This window comes from Bacillus rossius, chromosome 15, assembly GCF_032445375.1.
Source record: "Bacillus rossius redtenbacheri isolate Brsri chromosome 15, Brsri_v3, whole genome shotgun sequence".
NCBI classification, from domain to species: Eukaryota; Metazoa; Arthropoda; class Insecta; order Phasmatodea; family Bacillidae; genus Bacillus; species Bacillus rossius.
In genome coordinates this window covers 16,512,475-16,538,507 of record NC_086342.1, presented here as the reverse complement: position 1 = coordinate 16,538,507, position 26,033 = coordinate 16,512,475, and the positions used below count along the sequence as shown (strand labels likewise).

General features: G+C 36.8%; 3 protein-coding genes across 7 annotated transcripts; 2 read left to right on the top strand and 1 right to left on the bottom strand.

Annotated features, from left to right (window-relative positions):
• The first annotated feature begins 545 nt into the window (after window positions 1-545).
• On the top strand, window positions 546-5,870 carry LOC134539526 (biogenesis of lysosome-related organelles complex 1 subunit 6-like). The gene is made up of 5 exons (XM_063381625.1): window positions 546-926; window positions 1,203-1,319; window positions 1,409-1,496; window positions 2,926-3,012; window positions 4,280-5,870. The coding sequence occupies exons 1-5, from the start codon at window positions 859-861 to the stop codon at window positions 4,409-4,411; spliced, it is 492 nt and encodes a 163-aa protein (XP_063237695.1). The 5' UTR covers window positions 546-858; the 3' UTR covers window positions 4,412-5,870.
• A 958-nt stretch (window positions 5,871-6,828) lies between these two features.
• LOC134539525 (GDP-fucose protein O-fucosyltransferase 2) lies at window positions 6,829-21,129 on the bottom strand. Of its 4 annotated transcripts, none has more exons than XM_063381621.1 (10): window positions 20,832-21,128; window positions 19,892-19,966; window positions 19,179-19,293; window positions 18,033-18,174; window positions 16,971-17,091; window positions 14,780-14,923; window positions 13,511-13,703; window positions 11,790-11,967; window positions 9,514-9,643; window positions 6,829-7,256 (listed from the first exon to the last, which is right to left on the bottom strand). In XM_063381621.1, exons 1-10 carry the CDS (start codon window positions 20,990-20,992, stop codon window positions 7,103-7,105), a joined length of 1,413 nt encoding a protein of 470 aa, XP_063237691.1. In that variant the 5' UTR covers window positions 20,993-21,128; the 3' UTR covers window positions 6,829-7,102. The 4 variants fall into 4 exon arrangements, with proteins under 4 accessions (XP_063237691.1, XP_063237690.1, XP_063237692.1 ...); XM_063381620.1 differs by lacking the exon at window positions 20,832-21,128 and adding an exon at window positions 20,614-20,794 and having other exon boundaries at window positions 19,179-19,300; XM_063381622.1 differs by lacking the exon at window positions 19,892-19,966 and having other exon boundaries at window positions 20,832-21,129.
• Window positions 20,610-25,595, top strand: LOC134539527 (adenosine 5'-monophosphoramidase HINT1). Of its 2 annotated transcripts, none has more exons than XM_063381627.1 (4): window positions 20,610-20,684; window positions 21,155-21,296; window positions 21,390-21,494; window positions 24,914-25,595. In XM_063381627.1, the coding sequence occupies exons 2-4, from the start codon at window positions 21,186-21,188 to the stop codon at window positions 25,076-25,078; spliced, it is 381 nt and encodes a 126-aa protein (XP_063237697.1). In that variant the 5' UTR covers window positions 20,610-20,684; window positions 21,155-21,185; the 3' UTR covers window positions 25,079-25,595. The 2 variants fall into 2 exon arrangements, with proteins under 2 accessions (XP_063237697.1, XP_063237696.1); XM_063381626.1 differs by having other exon boundaries at window positions 20,643-20,800.
• Window positions 25,596-26,033: the final 438 nt, after the last annotated feature.

Here is a 26,033-nt window from a genome sequence, read left to right as displayed (position 1 = left end):
AGGGTGGGAAACCTCTGTTAATGGGCATAATGGGCATAATGGGCATAATAATAAATATATATATTTATTTTTAATCTATTTTGTGTATAAATGTTTGATCAAAGATATTAGACAAGGCATATAATACAAATGCAATGAAACAAATTAAATAGATGTAAAAAAACAAATTTCTTAACTGTCTTTTTTTAATATCTCTTTCGGCTATGAAGCAAAATCAACCCGTCCGGTGAAATTTTCCTGTAAAAAAATGTCCACCCAACATAAATTACAATAACAGTTATCATTTTACATGGAGATAGTACCTACAAGCATTTATATTGGTTATATTACAAGATGGACAGTTAACATAATTTATATAATGTGAATAGTACTACACCACGTTATTTTTAACTGTAAAACAAATTAGCTATAGTTTTAATTACTGGTGTATAATAAAATTTTACTAATCAAAGGGTTACAGAATATAGCTTTAGACCCATGTTGGAGTCAACATTTGCAGCTAATGAAAAACTCACGTGCAACAATCAGTGGTGGTTTCTGGGGTTTTTCGTTGTATATTTTGGAGTATGAGCTAAAGCAAAATTAATTTTTTGCTAATTTTATTTAACAGAGTGCTCTATAACGGGATCATGGATACCTTCATCAACGGAACGCGCCCTATTTTGTAGTTTTTTTAATTAACATGTGTCATGTGATAGCGTACTGTCAAAACTGTATATAAAAATTTAATTTGAGTGGAATTTGTAACACAATAATTGTATTCATTCCACTGCTACACAAGAATTTCATTTCAGTTGCATTGTGTAAAGCGAACACTGCGCTCTTGTTTGTAAATATTTGTAAACTATTTTGTAAATAATGAATAACAGTGTGGCACCAGCTGAGGAATGTGATAAGGAACCTAAACCAATGGAAATTGCCGACAGGTTCGATATGATTTAATTTTAAATTCATTCGTGGTAATACCTTAAGGTTGCTGCTCTTGCCCAGAAAATATTCAATATTTCCAAAACGTTATTTTTAAGTTTCTCTAATTATCGTGGAAAATAAGTGCTGCAAAAATTTTAACTATCTTCATAACACAATTTACAATAATATATTGTAATTTATTCTAAATTTCTCAATATTAGTGTGTGCTTATTTGGTTTCTTTAAACTACGACAAGGTTCAACGGAAGGTTATTATTTTGTGCTAACTTTCAGGGAGCCTCTCAGTAATGAATTTGCTTGCCAAGAAGCTGCCGAAAAACTGGCGGCAGGACTACTGGCCCTGTACCAACCAAAGTTGCTGGAAACAAAGCAGAAACTACTCGAGTTGACGTGAGTACAGTGGTCTAAGTGGCTAGTTTATTTTCTTTTGGGCATTGTGCAGCTATGTTGTACGTGATTGTGTTAAAAAAACGTTTCAGCACAAAGCAGAGAGGCTTGATCGATGAAATGCAGGAAGAGAATAGAAAATTGTCGGAGGCACATTGTGCTGAAGCCATACAAGAAATGGTGTGTATTAATTTGTTCTTTGATTTAAAAAAAAATCAGTTTCTAGAACTAATCAAAATTATACTTAGCACACAGACATGATTGATTTCTGGGTTGGGGGGGGGGGGGGGTGAGGGGTTTGCATCATGAGAGTGGGAAAGTTCCTCCCCAATAGAAAAGGTAGACAGAAGAAGCTCCTTCCGAAAAATTTCTAAATATTTGTTGACTTGTAAATACGATTTTTTCATTGATATGAATACTCTTACAACTTTATTAATCTTATTTTAAAAAAATTAGAGCATCAATAATTTATAGAACAGAATAATAGTCGACCATTTTCCAGATGTTGAGTTTAATTGACTTATATCTGGATACTAATAATTTAATATAAATATTATGTACCCAGACTAAGTTGTTAAGTACGTAAACATCCAATTTTTATAAGTATTTAAAATAAAAAGAAAGCCCAAGAATTTTCTTCAGGAGTCATTATTTCATCCAGTGCATCTTTTACCCTTCTGGTGGGAACCTCCTTTGGATATGTTACTGTCTGCACAGGATATCTGAATGATTGGCGACAATCACATCATTTGAATAATGACAACTTGCTAGGTTTTGTTTATGCTTATAGTTCCTTAGTTCATTGTAAACTGGAAGGCAAATTGGGTGTTTCACTGTCCTTGCTCCAAATCGGATCCAGTTGTCGCAGATCTTTCACAGCTGAGACCGGGTGAGCGTTCACGAAGCCAAAGAAAACTTGGTGTTAAGCGAAGCAGCAGGTCCTTCTCAAGTGACAAGATGTGTCGTTCTTGCAGACTATTTTTTATATTTATCTTGGCTCCAAAAAGCAGCAACTTTCAACATTTACCATGAGTTGTATAACAAATCTATGTATCTAATAGGTCAGACTACAGGTTGGGGTTTGTTTTCTAGCGGAATAAAACTTGGAATTTTCAAAAGTGGTAACGTGGCTGGACGTTGCAGCTAGCTCGCGGGTTTTCTCACAGTGCTCCCATTTCTTCCACCATTGCATTTCATCATTGCTCCATCTCAATATAATCATTCTTGTTTCAAACATTGAATGAGACAGCTATGCCATAGTACTTACACTAAGCTACAGAATTTTGAAGAATGTTTGACTAGAAAAGGAAGCTTGCTGTAGTTTGTGGTATGGTGAATCTTTTGATGTGAAACATTCATAACCAATTTTATTTATATATTTTCAACAAATTTTTAGCTAATACATATATTTTTTCAAGTGCTAAGTATTAACTTAATATTTTGTACGTGGTTTTGTGCCTTGTATCCATAGAAACTTTTAATATTAATTAATTTTTTCAAAACATATATTTTTTTGTATTAACCTAATTTCAGAATTTTAGCGATAAAATAAAATAATAGTGTAAATATGCAAGTGCACAGTCTGTGATGGTTTTTTTTTTTGTTGCAGTTCAACAAAATAAAGTTGTACCAAGCAAAGTTAGCTGGAATCAAAAAAGAAATGGCCTACATCAGTGATAAGTCCAGTAAAATGAAGGTAAGCATGTGTGTGGGAGCATGGGCGTTAGATCAGCTAAAGTAAAGAATTTGAAAGCAAACAGCAGGCTGATATCCCCCCCCCCCTTTTTCTCCCTTCCCCACCAATACCCTACATGAAATTCTACAGATGCTCCTGTGTGAGAGTGAGCAATGATGAGTTGGGCTTAACTCCTGGTCGACATCGTGGTCATTAGAGATGAGGATGGAAAGGCTGGACCGTTCACAGAAGGAATGAATGGGTGTTGGGAGAATATTCACCAGCTCAGGGCAGCATCCGCCGGGCATCCCCGTTTGTGGGAAATTTGTGCGTGTCCTTGCCGGGAATTGAACCCGGATCACTTTCGTGAGAGTTTGGGTTATCAGATCACTTGACCACTGTGCCTATGTGGATACGTACGTCATATTAAAATATTCGGGAATTGTTTCTTAATGTGTAGGTATCCAGTTGTGTGTTAGCATAATCTATTAAAATAAAGAGAGGAATTGGATGTATTTGTAATGCAAAATATATGAATACCAAAAAATATTTGTTTTTGAAAATATGTATAGAACTCTGAAAAACATTATTCACGGGAGCAATTGTTCCGTGTAACGTATAAAATTGTATTTTAACGTAAAACATTAAAAAAACACTAGGAAGTTGAAATTGTTTGTGATTTTGAACTGTCGCTAAAATGTTTTTATTTTTATGAATTTGATATAAACTGGATACCTGGTAAGGAATGTTGTTCCTGGGAGCAATTAGTTCTGTGCAATGTATCCAATTTTATTTCTAATGTAAAATAGTACAATAAAGTATTTAGTTGAATGTGTTTGGGATGCAATACTGTAACCATAACCAATATATTTTTTGATTTTGAAAATACAAATTATAAATCTTTGGTATGAACTAGATTCACAATAAGGAATAATAATCAAATGGACGGTCTCCGGGTAAAAGGTAACAAGTCAAGAATTCACTTTTTGCACGAGAAACAAAAAAACTCTTAGATAAAAATTGAATTTAAATACTTAAATTTTTCTTGCATTATTCTTTTATTTACCAACATAGTTGTCAATTATTAAAAATGCATTACATATTCTAAGTATACTTGAGAGTTTATTGCTGGAATAAATTAAAAATAACCAAAATGTGACTTGTTACCTTTTACCCGGAGACCGTCCAAATATTCTCAAATTAATGAAAATTGACGTTTAGTTGCTACATGGAGGCAGGGTCCAGATGGAACTGGAAAGGGAGTGGCGTGTGTTCCTCGGCTGCGCAGAAGCGGGCCCTGAAGCTGCAGCAGGCGAAGCAGAGGGAGGACCTGCAGAGGAAGCACCAGCGGGAGCGGCGGCTGCTGAGGGAGCAGGAGCTGATCGCGAAGCCTTCCGCGTCGAGCACCAAGGACAGCTAGTCCCCGGCCCCCCCCCCCTCCCTCGCTCGAGCGATCCCCTGCGTCGCTGTGTCCGGGTCCGTTGGGTCTGTGCGAACACTAGTTTCTTTTCATACCAAGCAAATAACAAATTGAATTTTTTTTTAAATATTCGCAAACTCGAATCGAATTGCGAATGTTGTTCTCGGCGAAGCTGTATCACACATATTTAATAAAATACAGGATTGAAGAAGAAAAAAAATATATATATATACAGGATTGAAGAAAGGAAGAAAAAAAAATTCCTTAAATATTTGTAACGATAGAGCGATTAAAAGGTTAACCTTCGGGGCCCTACGTATAGCATAATTCAATATAATTATAAAGAATCCTGCATAATACCATTCATATTGAGCATTCATAAAAGCAAAAACGGAGCACCTTCTTTTGATTTTTTTTTTAAGTAACTAACATACAACGTTAAAAAAGTAATGTATTTTCTTGAGCAAATCATAGGCTTCTCATGTTTCAATTTTGTAGCAAATGCAAAGCTTTACATTAGACCCGAAGCTTTGCAGCACAATCAAAGTTTCAAATAAAACTAATATCATATTTTCTGGCAAAGTCAAATCAAATATTAAAAAGAGCTCAGATTGATTTGCTTACTCAAAAGTTTCGCACAGGCCTAGTGCTAGTTGGGATATGCAGAATCAGAGTGACGGAACACACTATCTCTGCTTAAGGAAGTAATGGTGGTGTTTTCACAGTGATACGTAGTTAGTTCCTAACGATAATATGGTTTTAATAACTGAACACTTTCATTTTAACCTTCATGTACAGATCTATAAATATTGTTATAATGAAAATAATTGTTATAGAATACAGTGAAACCTCATTATAAATACCTCACTTCAAAAGATTTCTTACTGTAGGGAATGTATTTTTAGATCCTTACAAAGTTAGCAGTTCAGTATAAAGTAGTTTTTATAAGATACAACTTTTTCAGGTAGGTACATTTTAATGACATTTCACTGTAGTATTATAAATTGCACTATGTTATGTTATGTTATATCTTAATGGTCATTTGTATAAAGATGCCACTCATTTTTTTTAATTTGTAGTGTACTCTGTATTGTATATAACTATATAAGGTTTTATGTTTTATATCAAGCCTTTAGCACAGTGGTTTATTTTATGGTTTGTATTGGCTGAAATAACATATTCCATATATGTATTCATTTTGTTCTATATGTCAATTATATTTCTGGCCAAAAAAAAAAGAGGGGCCAAGTCAATTAAGCTTGTGTGGCTTTCGAAGAATATTCTTCCAGAGTAAATGCTTTAGTCGAGTCCAAAAAGTTTTAGATCTTGAACATAAAGTATCTGGTAGTTGAACCATTAGTAAAGTCCCTATGCCATGATGGAAGTTTCCATGGAAAGTCTTCAATGACAGCTGGTATGGATGGTTCTGTGTAGGAATTAGCAAAGCACTGGCCATTTTCATGGAAGTTTTGGTAATCGGTTGTGTTTGAATTTCTGTGGATGGTTTCATACAAGGTGGAAATTTTTATTCAATCAGAATGAAGTGTGTGTGCTCCCTAGTTATAAAACTAATTTATTTTGGAGGGATTGAAGTGTCTTATTATTGACTTGAGAAGCGGCGAACATTTTTTTCTGATGTTGTCCATTGTCATTTATTACATTGCTTTAAAATTTAATCATTTTGTAACAGCATCAGCAAGACTTCTGCTATGGCTATTCCAGTTGCGGGCTGGCCTTCTGATTTCAGAAACTAATACGTACTTTACTTTGAAATTTCTAGCAAATTAGCTGTTATCTCGATATAAGTGTTTGTTTTTTTTGAGGTTGTACATATACAAAACAATATCATTACAGACTGTGGATTATAACATCTGCATTTATGTTTCCTGTACACAACAGTAGTTATATTTTAGCTTGTAGCATTACTATTTTTTTAGTTCAAATTTTAAAACAGGTTGAAACTGAACAGTGTGTTGATTTTTTCAGGCATGTAAACATGATGATACGATTCTGTTTCATTTATTTAAAAAAATGTAAAATTATGGCATTGTAAAATCAATAGTATCTTTGATTCACCAGAATATGTCAACCCTATTATTACTTAAATACAATGCACAGAACACGTTTCAAGCATTTTATCACCAGAAGAGGCCTTGCTCTTTCATTGACACTAGTATTACCTACTATTGCTCATACAAACTTGGTCAGACTATTCATATTATTTAAAAAGTTTTTATCCTAGAATTTTTTTCTTCTTCTGGTTGCAAAACCCAGAAATTACAGCCAGTTGTGAGAAAAAAAGTAATGGAAGGGCACTTATAAAATGTTAATAATTTTTTCTTTGAGGAAGAAAGTAACTTGGTAGCCAGTCTATGTCCACCATGTCTATGTAGCACAAACTAAAGAGTTATTCTAAGTACCTAAAATATGCATATTAATTTTATTAGGTAATTCATACAAAATTAAGACTTCCCATTATTTTTCTTATGCTATATCACTTGGTGTAATAACATAGACATCTTATTTAATACTTAATTACATATAATGAATTCAAAAATATATGTATATATATATATACATATATTTAACAGATTAAGTAGTTTTGCATTAAGTATTTGATAAACCTTTTTTAAACAAAATATGGCATGCTTCAATAAAAATTTTCTTGTGTGGTTTTCACCAATAATGAAATTAAAATACAATTCTCCATACAGACGGCTTACTGCACGTTTTCTGTCCATCACCACACAGTCTATTAAAAGTTGTTTCTGGTGGAAAGCCAAGGATCTCGCGCTCTTCTTGGATACGGAAGGAAAATGTTGACTCGTACGTTCCAACAAAGAACCTACGGTTAAAGGAGAAACAATGTCCTTTTAGTATGAATCTAATTCATTGGCTTATCTTAAAATGTACTGTCACACAAGTATTTAATTGTATGAACATATTGTGAGAAAAGGACTCTAAGGCTGGGTTTATAAACTTCGCAAGAGGACACAACATACAACAAACTCACGAAAACTGTAGTTGCCAACAAAACATGCTGTTCACAAAAAAAAACCATTGCCAACCCTACAACTAAAAAAATTATAAAAACATTTTCTTCATTGGACTTAACATAAATATTTTTCGCAAAAAAAAAAATGAGATTCTTAATGTTTTGAGTTCAAAGAATTATTTACTTGTGTGCGATAAAAAGAAAATTGTAGCCTTCTGCGCACATTAAGACTATAATAGTTTTCTGAACGAAACGCAATAAGTTGAAAGTTGGCCAATGATATTTTTTTTTTTTGCATCTTGCTTAATTTATGGGCCTGAGAGAATACTAGTTTTTTATGCAACGTGAATATCAAATCAAATGTTTCAAAATATTTACAAAAAAGGATTGGATTGCGAATATTGTTCTTAGCAAAGCTGTATTACACTTGCTTTATAAAATACTGGAGTGACGTTAAAAACAAAATTTTAACCTTTGTAATTTTGAACTGATTACACGATAAAAAAATTGGGCCTTTTATATAACACCATTCAACAAAAATTATGAACCAACCACACATAATACATATTAATATTGAGCATTCATTAAGGCAAACCTCAGTGCCACAGTTAATTTTTAAAGTAACCAACTTTATTCATGCAAACACATAAAACTCACAAAAAAAACTTAATATTTTTTTGAGTAAATCTTAGGCTTCCGTGTTTTAAAGCTTTACAACAAATGCCTAGCTTCACAACTGAAGCTTCATATAAAACGAATAGCAAATTTCCTGGCAAAGCCGAAACAAATATTAAATAGAGCTTCAATTGATTCGCTTAGTCAAAACTTCATACAGGCCTATTAATTTATAAACAGGCATTTGAAAATAATGTTATTTGACAGTTTTGCGACTTGTGTTTCTTGCATTCTTGCGTAGCTTATAAACCTGACCTATTACAGCACGCTTGATGTCAGTAAACTATTTCATTATTACAGTATTTAAGCATACAAAACACTTTTTATGATCTTTGCAACATTTTAGGTTACACTGGACTTGAATGAACACTTTCAAGAAAACTATAAGTGCAATAAACTGGGTGTCCAGTCCACATTTTGGAGAGTCAGGAAAAAATCAGGGAAGATGGAATTCATCAGGGACAGCCAGGTAATTCACTGGAGGTTCATTTTGCTTTAAACCAGGTTGAATTTTTTATGTGGTTTAAATTTTCATTTTTATTATATAATTCAAGGCCAGGTGTATTTTTCTTTATTTCTTTCATAAAACAGCAAAAAAAAAAATCAATTTTTTTTAAATTTTGGAATTTTGGCTATGACAGTCAGGGAAATTTTATTATAGATCTGTGTGGACATCCTGATAAAACATATATTTGCTATGCACTGAGACTTATTCACAAAAGAGAGACAAATAGATGGGAGATCCATCTAATTTATTATGTAACAGACAATTTTTGATGTGTAACATCTTAGCTCTCTGTATTCAGTATTTGGTGGGAGTAATTTAGTGAATGGAACAGAAATAGCATGGAACGGAAATGTGTAACCATGGTGTTGCTATCTGTGGTGGATGGTATGGACCAACGTTCACAAAGCCAAAGTAATAGTTTACTTAATACTATTAATAGTTTTAACTGTTCAATGAATTCTAAACAAGATGGGCAGTATTTCAATAAAATTCCTTGTCGAATATCAGATCCAAAGCTGAGGTTTAATATTTTTTTAAGTGTTTTTCGCTTTGTAAATCGAATGATTCATTACTCGACATAGTTGCTCCAGGAGCGAATTCTAACGGCGGGTGTGGAAACAGAAATGAAGTTGTAAACACAATTTGCACATAGTCATCGAGCTCTGCATTATTTTAAAAAATTCTCCGTTGAATAGCATGTCTGAATTTCTTATTATAAGTGTATTTGAAACAAAAGAACACATGAATTTTCTCATTACCAAAGTTAGATACTGCATATAACTGACGAGTACTGAAAGACTATATTTACTATATTATAATATACTATATTTTTTAAATTTAATCAGGTCAATTTTTAGTTGTGAGACTGTATTGTTATTAGAACACAGTAGTTTCGTTAGGGGAAACTAATTAAAAGAATGTTACCTTGCATGCGAACAAATAATTTGGTCAATGATTGCTATTCCACCATCTTTATGTCTTTTCTTTACGGCAGATGACGGCCTGTAATGGAACACTTTATACCCTGTCAGGTGCGACTTCAATTCTTCGAATTCTGAAACAAAAATTATGACTTTTAACAAATTCCCTTATGTCATACTATTTTTTTTTTTTTTTTTTTTTTAAATTAATATTGTGCAACCAACATTTTATAGTTGGTATAATATAGTGTCAATCATCAGAAATGTAGTGACTTTTGTGACTAATAAAATTTCTCTGGAGAAATTACAAGCATAATTTAATACCATGTAACTCCGCCTCTGGACTTTATAACTGCATGAATTCGGTTAGGAAGTGAGTCTACAAGATTGTGCTGGTGCGTCGCATCCAGGTTAAGCCATTCGTTGAGGATTAGATCGCGCAATTCCATTAAATTGCGGAGATGCTGACGTCGGCGTTTTACCCGCAGTTCCAACATGTCCCACAGATTTTCAATGGGGTTCAAGTCAGGCGATTTTGCAGGCCAATCAAGATGTAATAGGGTGTGAGAGTGTTAATAAAACCAGTCACACATGCGTCCAGCCCAATGAACTTTGCTGCTGTCATCTTGAAAAATCAAGGTATACACCAATCCCCACTTAGTACGTCTTAAATTGCGCGAATTCATTTAGCACAATGTTAATTTTACTGCCCCAGTCTTGAATATAACGTCTGTAAATTTCAGTTAGCACGAAATTGCCACAGGCAAAATAAAGTCGGAATGACGCCACAAAGTCTGCTTCCACCCGTGGTGTCATATCTGTCATACAAAGTATTAAATGGTAGGCTTATAATAAAGTTAAATGATCTGACATTTATCGCTGAGTGTTATTCTACACATTTATATTATATAAAGAATGTTTCCCTACACATTTTGGAACACATTAAGTAAATTAGCCTTAGTATTTGTGGAAAGCAATGCTTCAGAATACACCATTGTGGATAACACAAACGTTTTTTAGGAACGTATTAGTCGTGCTAAGTGAGAGATTGATAAACTCATCATACAGATGTTGACTACAAGGCAACAACTGATCATCCAGAATGTTTAAATAAACATGCTGGTTCATGCTAGTGGTCACTGCAGTGAGGGGGCTCAATCCGGTATACGAAAAACATCCCCAAAACATCACAGACCCACCTCCGGCTTGAACCTGACCTTGCACACATCCAGGATGAAATGCTTCATTTGGCCTTCGGTGTTCTCGACAACTTGTGTCATTGGAATACAGGCTAAAATGTTATTCGTCAAACCAAATTATTATTTTTTTTCCCAGTCAGCTACTGTCCATGTTCAATGATTTCTAGCCCAAGGAAAACGCACAGCTTTATGTGCCCGTGTGAGCAATGGCCTCTTGCAAGGTGACCGACTCCAAATATTCATTACATACAGTTCCTGTCACAATGTTCTCTCTCTAACAGGTTCGAATGGACTTTCATTCACTGACTGCAGCAATTCCTGTCGGGTTTGGAAGCAATTTTGATTTCACAAGCCGTGAAACGTGTGTCCGGTCCCTCTCAGTCGGGATCTTTTTTCTGACCACAATATTCTGACGTGTTGTTTGGCCACGTGTATTGCAACACTGCTTGTAGATACGTTGGAACAGTCAGCTGCGAACACCAACAAATCCAGCAACTTCACGCACCGTATGGCCATGGGCACGGCCGAACACGATTGCCCCTTTTTTGCCACTCGGTCACATCCTTAACACCTACCGATTTTGATGTACACTGTCCGCTTGAAACATCAAAACCTCACTAATCGCTACTACTACCTCCAACATGTTCTGGACCATGGCCATGCAGATTCGAGATTTCGCTGGATTATCTAGTGCAAATATAGTTTTCAACTGGAATACAAAAGAAATATATACAGTACAATGATATTTAAAACAAGTTGCTCTACTGAAAAAAATCTATAGAATAGCTACAGAAAGAAATAACTTATATTAGCATTGGTCTTCTTTAAAAATCATGGGATTGTACCCATGAAATGCAGCCTACTAGAAAACAGGAAACACTGTACTGGAAGGAAAACCAACCGTAACGGTTGAACTCTGAAAACATCCGGGGACGAGCGTTTGTTTGGTGCCAGCTTACAGAATGTGCCGAACCGTGGAATTCCAGATTAAAGGCTTCTCACTGTTCCGGAATGGACTCCCAACCAAGATAAGAGCAGTAACAAATATAATGTGTTAAATGGTATACAGTATTATTTTTACCTTCCTCTGGGGCATCCGTTGCAATGAACACGGCACACATTTCCAGCTTATCCAGGTGAGCTTTGATCTGTGCGGCAGCTCCTATCACGCTGGGGACCTCCTTCGGACGGCCCCACACAAAGTCTTTTCTGCGTAAGTGGACGGCTAGGTAAGGACCGCCTTTCGTGCCGGTAACGGCCTGTGGGCGAAGAAAAAAAAAAATTCCATGCACTTTTAACCCATTTGCATCTACAAGCGTACTAGTATGCAGCTGTTTTTCTGGCCGATAACACCATCATAGGCGTACTGGTATGCAAAATGGCTAATCTGCCCGAAAAACTTGAAAAAATCCCTTTAGAATGATAATAACCCCTCAGAGTAGCTAGTATTGTTATAACAAAGGTATATTATCGTGAAACTTAAACTATTTTTAAAATTTTATTTAAAGAATAAAAATATAATGAAAATAGAAAATAACTTTAATAATAGTAATATATAAAAAAGTTTGTGGATTCCATGGTATGTCTAACATTAAAGTGAGTGGATGCAAATGGGTTAAATAAAGACCAATCAACTAGTCGGGTCGTAGTGGGTACCAGCAACATCAGCCTTCTCCATTGCAATGCCTGGTGAACCAATGTCGGGACTTTCTCGATACCTTTCATTAAAATTTCTCACAATTTCAAATTGTGGGTTCATTATGCGTAGTATGAGAAAATAAACATTGTGCAAAATAAATCTACTATTTGCAGGAACATACCAAATTTTGTGTTAGAAAGCTAAAACCTTCTCAGAAATTATCTCCACGTGATTTAGGTGGACAGTCTATCTACAGTAGAGTCTCACTCATCTGACAGAAACGAGCCAGCAGAATGTTGGATGAACAAAAATGTATCATTATAAAGAGGTGTTAAGAAAATGACCATGAAACATCATTGAAGGAAAGAGGTGGTGGTGCTTTAATTATTGCTATTAATAAACATAAATTCAAAACCGTCTTACCAATGAATGCTTACAGTTTCCCTGGAGTTGAGGCTGTCTGTGAGATATGTGACATGTGTTAAGATACCACTATGCTGTAGGGGGAGGAAGTCTCTACTCAATCTCTTTTCTTTCCTTCTTTCATGTTTATTATTATTATTATTATTATTATTATTATTATTATTATTATTTAGTTCACATCTGAAGATTTTCACAACTGTTAATAATAAACAGGAGGGACAATTGAAAACTATTACAGTAAACTCTCAATTATCGAGGCCCACATTATCTTGTTTTGACATCTGTGCTTACATTTAATTTAATTATTAGTTTGTTATATTCTCAAGCTGTAAAAAAAATGATGGCATCCATCTGGTACAGTTCTTCGTTTGGGCGGCTGTTTGTTCCGACATGGCATACGTGAAGCAGTTCTTAAGGCACGACAAGCAAGTTTTCGTCTAAGCTCTTTTCAACTTGCTAAGACAAACAAATATAATTCCAGATGGCTTTCAAAAATTTACAAGTTTCTAATGGTTTTCCAGGCAATAAAAAAAAATTCCCGGCTATTTCAAGATTTTTCCGATTTTCACGGTCGGGTGGCCACCCTGCAGAAGCTTGCTCATGTCAACTCTCAAGGAGGAGGAAGTAAGCAAGCCTTCTCTGGTCAGGCTTGCTTATGTCAACATCGGCCGGCGACACTCACCCAGGACTCCTTTGCAACCCGGCAAACTGACAAAAAAAAAGAAGTTTTTCAGACATACTGTTTCCGCCGTCCAATCGTCTGGCCTGACGGTGCCGTCGGCTTCGTCTGTGGAGTTGAGGTGCTCCTCTCTGAACTCCGCGGCTATCCGGCGGAGCGCCGGGGCGAAGCGCATGCTCCTTCTGGCCATCCAGTAGAGCCGGTCGCCGAAAGCGTCATGAAGGGCCACTTCCGCGTGGTCGAACATGATCGTCCTGGAAAACCATAGCGAAAAAAAGAACATTTTTTTAAGGTCATAGTTGTAAGTTTGTCAGTTTTTTCTTCTTCTGAGTTGAACTAAATCCATACACTAAGGTAATTCGCCTCTTCACCTCAATGAGAGGAGACAGGGTGAGAATGGAACCTTGCCAGAATGCATGGACAATGAAAACTGTATCCCAGATAACAAGTTTTCTTAATATCTTTTTTTTTTGTTCGAATCAAACATCTAATTATTTACAAACAGCAAATATATTTCCTATCAATTTCAACCATACAATGAATTTATGTTTTTTCACACTTCACAGAAGTCCAAAAAAATTGATTCAAAACATATCAAAATGGTAAAGGAAAAAAGAGAAAGTAATGTATAGCCTAAATCATAATCATAAATTATTTTTTACGTGTAAAAAGGTAGATTGTACTACATTGCAGGAAATTTTTTTAGAAATTTCCGAATAAAACTCTCTTGGCTTTACACTTGATACATTCTTTTCAGTTACTTTTTTTGTTTTTTTTTTAGAGTCCTACACTATCGCTAATAAAAAAATTCAGGATATTACTTACTCTGTTTCAAATATTAAATATAACATTAAATTATTCATTTTAAATTGGATTTTTTTTTTGAATACTTTCAGGGCCCCTAAAGAAAACCCACCGGTTCTCGGCAAAGTCTACAATGTTTTACGATGATAAAAAAAATCAGACTTTTTTTATTTCATCAGGAGTCTAACCTGAATGTGCTCCCACTTCACACTTGTTCATGAGTAGAGACCCGTGAAATTCGCAGGTTCATTTCGTGTTATGCTAAAATTCAAATAATTATACCTTAGTGTTGCTTCTGTCATTGGTTCACTGTTAATCTGGAGGAATGAGGGCCAATTAGAGACCCTCACTCATAGAAGTGTCGAATCACAGGCCACCCAGTCGAGATGACTCACAAGTCAGCAGCCAATGAACAGTTGGCATTTGCCCGAGTGTGTAGAGGATATTGGAGTATATCCTGAAGTTCATTGAACCCGCGAATTTCACGGGGGTCTATCCATGAGTGCGGAACATGTGCGCGAGCTACCTGGCGTGTGGGTGAAGTTGCACTGTGTCCTGCAGCTGCGAGGCGTGCCCGTGGAAGGACAGGCAGCGAACCCGTCTCGCCGTCACGTCGGGGAGCCCCCAGAACCAGCCCGAGAAGCCGCCAGCTCCGCCGTCCGCTCGTTCCCTGCGAGGAACGGTCTTGGTCCGTCGGCCAGTGCCAGCTCGCGGAACAAAACACGTTCAGCTCGTGGACGGTTACTAGGGACACCTGTATTTCGCGAATACATTTCGTGTCAAGGTATTTCACAAAATACTGTAGCTTTTCTCCTGTGGTTATTGGCTGAGGTAGGTGAGAGGCGTCGTCCCGCTCTTGACGGGGCCAATGAGAATGTGGTCACCGTACTGCTGCACCCTCAAAATTTGCCATGACTCTTAGAAAAAGCCAGTGGTGTAGCCAGGATTTGTGTATGGGGGGTGTTAAGAAGCATGCCCCCCCCCTCCCGTATTAAAGCGGGGGTCTGGGGGTTCCCCCCCGGGAAAATTTGGATTTTAAGGTGTAAAATAGTGCTAGTTTAGCAGTTTTCGGTTCTTAAATTTAAATATTGTAATGGTAAAAATTTTATTAATTTTAATACGAAATTTGTTTGAGTGATGAATAAGAAATTAATTAAAGATTTGGTGCTAAGGGGTGGGGGGGGGGGGGGGGTTGAACCCCCAAAAAAAAAACCCCTGGCTACGCCCCTGGAAAAAGCTACAGTGTTTCGTGAAATACCTTGACATGAAATGAAATCACGAAATACAGGTGTCCCTAATGATGACTTAGCTGTGTTGCACTGTCTGAACACGTGTTTTCGATGCGTAACATCTTATATCTCGATATACTGCATTTGGCAGAAGTAATTTCATGAATGCGACGGATGTCGAGGAACAGAAACGTGTAACGACCATGGTGCTGCCATCTGTGGCGAATAGCGCAAACCAAAGTTCACTAAGACAAAGAAAAGGAAACTTATAGTATTAACAGTTCAATTAATTTTAATAAAATTTCTTTTAGAAAATTAGAAGTATTTTTTCAAGTCTTTTTAACTTTTATCAAGCCTTTCACTATATAGTTTAAAATTTCAGTCTGCAAATCCAATGATTCTATAGTCAACATAGCTGCTCCAGCAGCCAATTCTAGTGGTGGGTGCGGAAACTACACATAATTCGCGTTAATAAATGTATTTGAAAACATAGTCTGTGTACATTTATCACACACTAAATTATTTTTAAGAATTCTACATTAAATTTTGTATCAGAGTTTTAATTTATAAATGTATCTGGAACATGAGAACACTGAAAGACTCGCTCAATTTTTTAATTACATATATCATGATCATTTCCAAGTATTTCAAATGTGGGTGAGGGGGGAGGGGGGGGGGGAAATACCAATATCATCAGGGTGACTGCACAAATCTGTAATAAAATTACCCTGACTTTTACCTAATCAAGAGTTCAAACTACCCCGACAATTTTTTTTACAATAATTTACCTATTTCCTTTACCTATTTACCCATTACCTTTTCCAAAATGAAACAAACAAAACTTATCTTCCTCCATCCCCATTGCTGGCCCAATTCTCTTTCCACTTTCTTTATTTTAAACAGAACTTTGCATATGTCATTCTATAGAGTGTATGACTATTTACTAAAACACAATTTAAAAAAATGCTTTCATGGTCAGTGCAGTACTATCACCGAGGAATTCACATGACTTTTTCAGGATTTCAAGTTAATGCGTACTCTAACTTTCCCTGACCAATTCTAAATTCCCTGACTTTCCAAAATATGGAAACCCTGTTCTTCAATCCACTAATGAATGTAACTTTCAAAGCTTTCAGACTAGTTTATCGTAAAACATATGAACCGGACACTCTCTAAGTTTGGATAGACAATTGCAACTGACATTTTTTGTAGCCTTTCCACCAATTAAATGTACAAATCATCCCTTTAAGTGCGAAAAAAAAATTCATAAACAGAAAGTGCCACACACAGCACTTACGTGCCTCACTCGCACAAACCTCCGGGTAAGCAGACCAGCTTAACTGTGAAAAATCTAAAAACAAAATCCTTTCAAAAACATAAAGTATCCTGCAATTTCTGCACTTATGGAAAGAAATTTTTTTTTTTAACAATCCTACAATAACAATACTTTCTTTTAAAACCTACTTTTCTGTGACTAAGCACACGGACCTGTATCGGGGTTCATCCACACAAGGTTGTATTTCGTACTTCTCTTCCCACTTCCCTGTTTTGAAAGCATCTTTGTAATGCTGAAGTACGAATACTTCATCTATGGTAGTACTGTCATATTCTGAAACAATAAAACAAACAAAATAATGTACATGTATGAGTGTAAAAAAAAAAGATATAAACAGTTTTTTTTTGGCACTGAAACATTTGATCACAACAAAAATTTGACTTCAAGACCATCATAAGATCTCATGTTAGCACGTTTTTATTAATATTATTGATTTTTCTGTGAATGGGGGAAGAAAAAAAAATGGTGGCAAGCATTCCTACTTTCCTTTCACTTTTCCCCTGAACTGAGTCGCATTCCTCGCCAATACATTACACTCTCCTAACGTTCTCATAGCCATAGCATTATTTCCCCTTTCCGTCTTTCTTCGTTCCTTAAAGACTTTCCTACCCTAGGTTTCCCCATCACAACTGTCTCCCCAGCTCTTCCCAGCCTCCTACTCCACTCAGCACTCGGTACATCCTAACCAGCCTTGCCTCCTGTCTTCTGTCCTTTATACCCTCCCGCCCCATAATCTATCAGCTCTGTCGGGCTATTTAGATACTCTCCCTTTCCATTGCTATCGAATTCTCCTCCACTTTACCTTCACACACCCAGCTGCTTTACTCTGCATTCTCAAGGTCAAGCCCACTCACCCACCCTCGAAAATATTCTGAATATATTATTGTACATCATTAGTGTTTGTACAAATCATACAAAAGAAGATTTGGTCGCAATTTCAGCTTGAAAATTGAAAGTCAAAATAGTTTAAACTTTTTTAGTACGTAGTAAAACTTCTAGGATCTGTCTAACACCCTGAGCTGGCCATTTAATTTTCTTGTCATTATTTTTTTAGTGTGTTTCCTGTAAATTTATTCCAATACCTGCCTCGCATTTGTTATTGGATTACAAACTCTCTCACCAGATATATACTACACATTATTTTCTTTCTTTCAAAACGTTGATGTTCTCAACTCACTACGTTCAACTTTTAATTTTTTTTTCTCTAACATTACCTTTCAAGAATTCGTCCATTTCCACAACCGGTGCAAATTTCTGCAAGGAAGCTACATCAAAGAACAGTCGCCATGGCAGCTGACTTTGTTTGCCGACGTCCGCAGACTGCCAGTGGTACAATTTTGTCCACGGCGGCAGCACCTGGAAACAGAATACATTTCCCTCCTTTTTTTTTTTTTAAAAAAAGGATTATCTTAGAACTACAGAAATATTAAATTATAATAGTAGTAGGAGTGAAATTCTGTCTGGGTAAACTAAGTAGCCTTATGGCCAAATCTTTGAGGAGTCAAACTCATGAAACAAAATGTAATTTTGTGGTTTTAATTATATATGCAAAAATAGAAACTGTAAAGTTGGGACTTATCAATGTCTGTTTGATTTCTAAGTCAGCTTGCTTATTTGATTCAATTTAATAGTAAAATATCTCCATATGTTCATATTGCTGACATCTGAATACAAACACAACATTTTAAAAAATTTTATTTTTCGCTTTTCAAATCAAATGATTCAATAGTCAATGTAGCTGCTCTGGCAATGAATTCTAGCAGCAAGTACAGAAAATATGTGTGATTCGCATTAATAAACATAGTTGAAAACAAAATTTTCATATATTTATCACGCTCAGCATTATTTTATTAAAGAATTCTATGTTAAAATTTTTTGTCAGAGTTCCTTATTATAAGTGCATTTGCAACATGATAACACATGAATTTGCTTGTTATTCTGGTCAGATGTTACACATCTTAACTTCACCCAGGGTTTAATTTCAGTACTATGTACTAGCTCGCTGTAGGAAAGGTTTTGATTGAGTTTAAAAACTGACGAAAACTAGCTTCTACTTCACAGCTTAGGTTCCCCCCTTCCTTCTTTGCGACAGAGAGGGGAGTGACGGAATATCTCTGTCGCAAAGAAGGGAGGGGGGAACCTAAGCTGCGCAGTAGAAGCTAGTTTTTGTCAGTTTTTAATCTCCATCAAAACCTTTCCTACAGCGAGCCAGTAGTAAAATGTTTTCTGTTTTCTGTTTTCAAGCGGGTTAAATTTTCACAATTGTTATTCCTATTAAAACTATACTGACGTTCGATAACCCGGTAAGATTCTGAACATGCCGGATTAAAATCTTACGCAACAGTTGTGTAGTAACGCACCAGCTTCCAGCTTCCGTCTTCGCCGCTGAGTTTCCTCACGAACCTGGCGATCCTCATGTACACGTCACGACGCAGGTTGAACCCCTCCGGAGGGTTCACGTCGTACAGAATGTACCTGAAAACTGAGAAGCAGTGTAGTACACATCAAACTCTTTGTAAGATGAGTCACATCTGTGCCACGAATCAGTCAGACTATTTTTTTTAAAGCCAACAACTTTACAAGTAATAAACAGATAGTTAAAATAATATGTATGGCAAATGCACTACAGAGGCATGACAACATGCTTTAAAAAAGTTTTTATTATAATTGATGGTAAATAAATTTACTAATTGCTATTAATCAAGGTAACATGAAAAGATCTTATCAACTAGCAAAAATTTTAAAAAAGACACATTGATAAATAATAAATCAAATTGAGCTTACGAATAAAAGAAAAAGGGCTATATGAAATTAAAACAATAATAATTTTTTTATTAAATACAATTTATAAAAATTTGAAATCAAAAACAAAATATAAAAATTGTTATTAATACAAAATTATACAGGGAATTAATTATTAGGACTTACTTAATGTATCATCAACTTTAAGGTCATAAGAGGTAGGCCTATATGAGAGGTGAAAAAGTGAGATGGAGCAGCGATGGAATTAATCTGGTAGAGGAAAAAGGAGTACCTCGAGAAATCCCACCGGCTCATACCATCATCAACTTACCACATCCCACCAGCGAAAGGTTCACTTTTGATCTTTCTAGGAATTGAATATGAATTATCTTGGTGAGAGTAGGTTCTAAAAAGAAAATGAAGAGTTTCAAGATTACAGCAATCAGAAGGAGGGATCTAGCCCAAACACATGGATATAGGTAGTCATGAGGGGGGGGGGGGGGGCATTGTTGGGTATTCGACAGCATGAGGGGGCAGGGGCATTGTTGGGTATTCAACAGCATGAGGGGAGGTAGGCATTGTTGGGTATTCAACAGCATGAGGGGAGGTAGGCATTGTTGGGTATTCAACAGCATGAGGGGAGGGGGGCATTGTTGGGTATCCGACAGAAGTTTTTTTTGGAAAATAACCACTTTCATGGGGAAGGGTCCATTGTGCCATACAATAATAACAATAAAAGTACATAATTCATAGAAAAGAATTTTCTCTAGATAAAGTTTCTAGCACCTAGTTTTAATTCCTCCCCCCTCCCGGGCCCACTCCCCGAAAAAAATAAAAGAAAATTATGTAGCTGTCCCCTCTGGATTCACTTTGCCCATTTTGTTAGTCAGGCACATAGGACACATTAAATTGAAGGGCAAATTTTATAATCAAAATATACTCTACATGGCATAATAATAATATTTAAGTGTAATATTTTGTGTAAATACACTGAATAGGAAAACAACATAAAATTAAAGTTTACGATAAATATCAAAAACTAAATTTCCCTACGTGCGTTATCTACACTGTGAATCTGAATCATGTACTCCGGACTTTTTGTGCGACTATCCTCAGTGACCAACGTATGTCTCCAAAATAATTTGAAACACCTGAGTAGACATGGGTGTTTAATACTTCCTATAAATTCAATACTGTTAAATGAAACTGGTGTCAGCTTTCGTGGCGCGTCACTTTTCAGGTAACATAACCTATACATAACATTAGCAAACCTGAATCGGTAGTTGCTGTAAGTCTGGCAGTCTACATTTTCCGATGATTGTTCGGAATATTCACCCGGTATTTGACAGAAATCGTCAGCTTTGACAGTTATAATAATGTACGACCAAATTGCGAAAACAATACATTCACCAGCAAATAAATGCACCGCCATTTTTCAAAGTGAATTTTCTTTCATTTTTCAATTCCCTAAAATCACCGATTTAGTTTTAACAACCACTGTCTTATTAATGTTAATTATTATATATATATTTTTTGTTGTATATTTATGTGTGAAATTTTTTTTAACTCTGTTTTCTAAACACATTTGCTGTAGAAGAAAAATTAGCAGTGGTACCACCTTAAAGATGGCGGATGAAGTGGAGAAGGCCAAATCAGCTGTACCGGGTGGTGATACAATATTTGGTAAAATATTACGGAAAGAGATACCATGCAGTTTCATTTACGAAGATGATAAGGTAATATCATTTTAAATAGACAATTTGACATATATTCCTTGCCAAAATGTATGTACTAATATACTTCCTCACGTTCAATGTATTTTTTTCCAGTGTGTCGCTTTTAAGGATGTAAATCCTCAGGCGCCGATTCATTTCTTGGTGATTCCACGCAAACCAATTGAACAACTCTCGAAAGCTGGCGATGAAGATTCAGAAGTGAGCTATTCCTAATTTTGACTAATTTTTAGGTTATACCAGACTTTTTTGGTGCAGGGTTAGTAGGGGGTGGGATAAATTCATGAAGGGGGGAGGGGTAGTTAGAATGTAGGAGGTTGCCACAGCCTCCTTCCTGAAATTATTACAGTAATTCCGAAAGAAAGCAACTTTTCTGAAGGAAAAATATTCAAAAATGCTTTCTTATACTTAATAACATGTTTTACAATAATTTTGTAAGAAGAAGTTGTGATAACTCAAGTAGTTTACCAGTTAATTACCATTTTAATGAGTAGTGAGGTTAGGTTAAGCATTACAAATACTGTAATATTGATTGTTACACTTGCGATTGGGCTTCCGCCCGGGGGCAAGGAGTCCCCCTCCTACTCACCCGATTTCTGATGTGTCTTCCTCAAGTTCTTTCCTCTACTCACATCCAGTATCTTTCCCTCAGTCATATTCCACTCCCTCCCCGTCCTCACAAGGAATACTTGCCTTCCTCTTTCCGTTCTTCTCCACACACTCTGAATCTTCCACGTTTGATGATCCCTTCTCCCTCTATACACCTCTTTGCTCAAATTTTATGAGAATGGTCTTTTAGGTTATGTTAGCTTTATTGAAAGTACTCTATAATAGTGTGGACAGTTGGTTGGGTTAGCAACATTTAACATACTTTAAAATAGTGTGGATGTTTGGTTAGGTACTTCAAAAATACTGTTACGATCGCGCTTGGCTGCAGTGCTTGGCATCGCCGCGCTCGTTCGGCCTGTCTGCGCCCCCTTCCACCTGTATCCTCTCCCTGGTATCTCGTGTCATATTATCGCACGACATCCTGACCGTCGCAGCGCGCACCTGCCTCAGATCGTGTTACTTAAAAGAGGCCGCACTGTGGAATAAAAGGATTCAGACATGTTTATCGGCGCGTTTTGTGGGAACCCGATGCTTGTTGCGTTTATCGGCGTTCTTTGAGCAGCCGCCGCGTCCTTCGAGGACTCACGACGCGTTTCTGGGCATTTCGATGGCGAAGGTCGCGCATTATCTCGGAGACATGCCCGATTGTTCTGGACGGGAACCCAAGGGCTATATAAGGAGGTTGGGCCGACCTTCGAGAGGAGTTCAGTGGGGAGTTCTCCCGCAGCGGAGTTTCCGGGCGATAGTGCCGCGGGTGCGGCAGAGTGGCGAAGTCCTTGGACGAAGGTTCCAGGGCAGGGAGTGAGTGAGTTCAGTGGAGTCGGGAGTTTCCGGGCGATAGAGTCGCGGGCGCGGCGGAGTCCCGAGTGAAGTTGCGGGCGAGTCGTCGTGTGGGATCTCGGCGAAGGGTGTGACGGCAACGGTGGAGTGCGGCGGCGGAGTCCCGCGGCGGAGACCCACGAGGGGTGCTGCAGCGAGAGTTGCGCCAGAGGTGCGGCCCAGCGAGGTGTGCGGAACGAGTGACTGGGGGAATAGACATTTCTTTAAGTGTAGTTAATTGTTTGCCATCTTAGAAGATTAGTTGTAAGTGACATAAGTAGTGGAAATAAATAAAACTGTGTGCGATAAAAATCTTTAATTGGGCTATCCTTTACGAACCCGCAGGGAAATCGTAACAATACTATAAAATTGTTCAAATGGTTGGTTAGGAATTACCAATATTAAATGTAGCTAACTTATTCTAACCAACTTACTATGTATTTTATAGTATTTTTAATGTAGCAATCATCCACAGAATTTTATGTATTTTTAATGTCTCTAACCTAACAAAACGTTCACACTATTATAAAGTATTTGTAATGTAGCTAACATTATCTAACCAAGCATTCTAATGATTATACACTGTTTTTACTGTACCTGACCTAACATTACTACTCTATAAAATGGTCACTTGTGGGTTAACTATTTTAAGTATCACTTTGCCCTCATAGATAGAGATTGCAAAACATGTCAGAAGCAAAATAAACCACTCTGAATTTTTTTATTATAATGTTTACAGGAAAGTGGCTCTCCTTCAGAATTACCAATATTAGTGTAATTTTTTTTGTTACTGTAGGGCAATAAAACATAATTTTAAAAAATTATTTACCTTAGTGGAGGTTTTATATCCAGGAAATGAGATATTTTGAAAGAAAAAGTTTTGTATTTTGAGAATAATTGGTGGCCTGATAACCTTAGAAGTCAGTGAATCAATTACATTTTTTAAAATAGTTTACCATGGGCAGTCACAAACAAAGCTCTTTTTATTTAATGGGAAGGAGTCAAGAATGTAGGTACCTAAAGTCCGTGCTTCAATAGGACTGTCCTTGGATGTGCTGGTAAGTGCTGCTCGCAATTCTGAAACTTGATTGGATATGACATCACACCTTCATGCTGTGATGCTAAGGTCGAGATGGCCAACTTTTATCTTGGGGCTGGCTGACAGTCAGCAGCTGTCCAGCAAGGAACACATAATTCATTGGCATTTGTTCCATATCACGTATTCAAGTTTATTCCTTGATTCTGATAGCATGATCCTGTAAATATTGATTCTGTGGTACATGATGCTTGATGTTTTAATTTTGTACGTCGAACGTTGAAAGATCCTGCAAAAACAATTGTGATATAACGGTGAATAATGATCTTGAGTTGGATAAACTGGAAAATATATATTGTATTAGAATTTGTTCATAATCATTGTTATACCACAAGCTTTGATTATGTTCAGGATCTTTCAATGTACTCAATTAAAACAGCAAGCATCAAGTACCACAGGATTAAAATTTACGTGATCATGCCATCAGCATCAAGGGATACGCAAAATGAAATTTTTACAGATTTTTTTTTTTATGGTGCTGATCATATTCATACTGGTTGCACACATACAGGTGCAATATGCTAGCAGTTGGATCATATCACAGATTAAAATATTTGTGAATAAAAATGTTTCCATAAATATTTAGTAATAATGAATATAAAAAGCCTCATTATAACATGGAATAGCGGTCGAATGGGAAGATGGCTATGGCGGCGGGGAATAGGTAAGTTCATGCCATATGCTAGTTGAAACGGGCAGAGGGGGCGAGGTAGAAAGACGCAGAAGTGATGCTACAGGATTCTCGTAACGCCAACTATTCCCCTCATGCGATCAGAATTTTCGTTACTCGAAAACTGTAGCCCCCTTCGGCAAAGAAGTTTCACTTTACAAAAAAAAAAAAAGTGAAATAGTGTGTTAAATGCATTTGTGGACATGTTACTGACATTTGAGCTTTCATGGCCAGTTTTGTTTGTGTTCCCGGCTGCTCAGTCACTTGACCCAGAATTTTTGTTACTCGAAAATTGAAGCCCTCTCAGCAAAGAAGTTACCCTTAAAAAAAAAAATAATTAAAAAAAATTGAAATTGTGTGCTAATGCATTTGTGGACGTGTTACGTACATTTGAGCTTTTACGGCCGGCTTGTTTGTGTTCCCCAGCTACTCGGTCACCTGATGACCGTGGCCCGGAAGGTGGCCAAGCAGCAAGGGCTGAACGATGGCTTCCGGCTGGTGGTGAACGACGGCGCGGACGGATGCCAGTCCGTGTTCCACCTCCACCTGCACGTCCTGGGCGGAAGGCAGCTGGGCTGGCCGCCCGGCTAACTCGCGTGACCTCGGGTCATACCTTTGAATATATATACCGTATAGAAGTCGCGAGTGGATAGGATTTACTATACGTGTTTCAGGAGTGCATGATGAGCAGCTCGGGAACTCCACCGCTGCAGTGCGCTGCCGTAACGCCCTGTATCGTCTTAGGTTGTTATTTACACGTTAGAGCGCAGCACTGTCGCCCGCTGTCATTCCCCCGCACCCCCCATCACCCATCATTCACTGCAGCTCAGATCGTTCAACAGGAGGGGGAAGGGGTGTTTGAAGAGTTCGACACTTGTCCGCTAGGGTCGATGCCCTGGAGATGGTGGCGATTTGCGGCGGTGAATTAACCAACTACGTCAAACCGTATTAGAAATTTTAACCTGGGCCGGCGACTTCTATACAGTATATATATTCAAAGGTCATACTGTCACATGTGAATGGGATGAATAAATGTAACCAATGCACTAAAAGCACTCTTTGAACTTGTATCAAATCTTTAAAAAAATATAAAGATTGCATACCTTCATTGGATGCACTTAATTTTTTTTTTTGGGAGTAAATAAATGTGAAATCTAAATAAATTTTTACCCAGGGTTTTTTTTTTGGAGTAAATAAATGTGTTAAATCTAAATAAATTTTTACCCAGGGTTTTTTTTTTTTGCAGGACCCGAAATTACTCTAAGCATCTTATGTATGCATAATTAAGTTTAAATTTTTTTTAAAAACCAAAACAGCGGTTGTGCTATATAACTTATACCACTGGCAGGCCACATAAACCGTCTTTTCCAGCTCTACATACTGTTCTCAGAGATTGAATGAAGACAAGTTTCACAAGTAGCAGATTTTTTTTTTGCGAGATATTTTCAATACTTAAATCTTCTTTGATCACAACTACATCATAGAAAGATTAATACAAAGTCAGCGTACATATAAATTATCGATATAGTGAATTCCGGCTAAGAAG

Coding starts and splice junctions, on each gene's coding strand:
- LOC134539526 (XM_063381625.1), top strand. CDS start 859: ATGAATAACAGTGTGGCACCAGCTGAGGAATGTGATAAGGAACCTAAA. Junction 1,320..1,408: donor CAGAAACTACTCGAGTTGAC/GTGAGTACAGTG, acceptor AAAACGTTTCAG/CACAAAGCAGAGAGGCTTGA. Junction 3,013..4,279: donor ATAAGTCCAGTAAAATGAAG/GTAAGCATGTGT, acceptor TCGGCTGCGCAG/AAGCGGGCCCTGAAGCTGCA.
- LOC134539527 (XM_063381626.1), top strand. CDS start 20,643: ATGTACTCCGGACTTTTTGTGCGACTATCCTCAGTGACCAACGTATGT. Junction 20,801..21,154: donor CGTGGCGCGTCACTTTTCAG/GTAACATAACCT, acceptor CATTTGCTGTAG/AAGAAAAATTAGCAGTGGTA. Junction 21,495..24,913: donor CTGGCGATGAAGATTCAGAA/GTGAGCTATTCC, acceptor TGTGTTCCCCAG/CTACTCGGTCACCTGATGAC.
- LOC134539525 (XM_063381621.1), bottom strand. CDS start 20,992: ATGGCGGTGCATTTATTTGCTGGTGAATGTATTGTTTTCGCAATTTGG. Junction 18,175..19,178: donor AAGACGGAAGCTGGAAGCTG/GTGCGTTACTAC, acceptor TTCTGTTTCCAG/GTGCTGCCGCCGTGGACAAA. Junction 13,704..14,779: donor CAACTTCACCCACACGCCAG/GTAGCTCGCGCA, acceptor ATGGTTTTCCAG/GACGATCATGTTCGACCACG.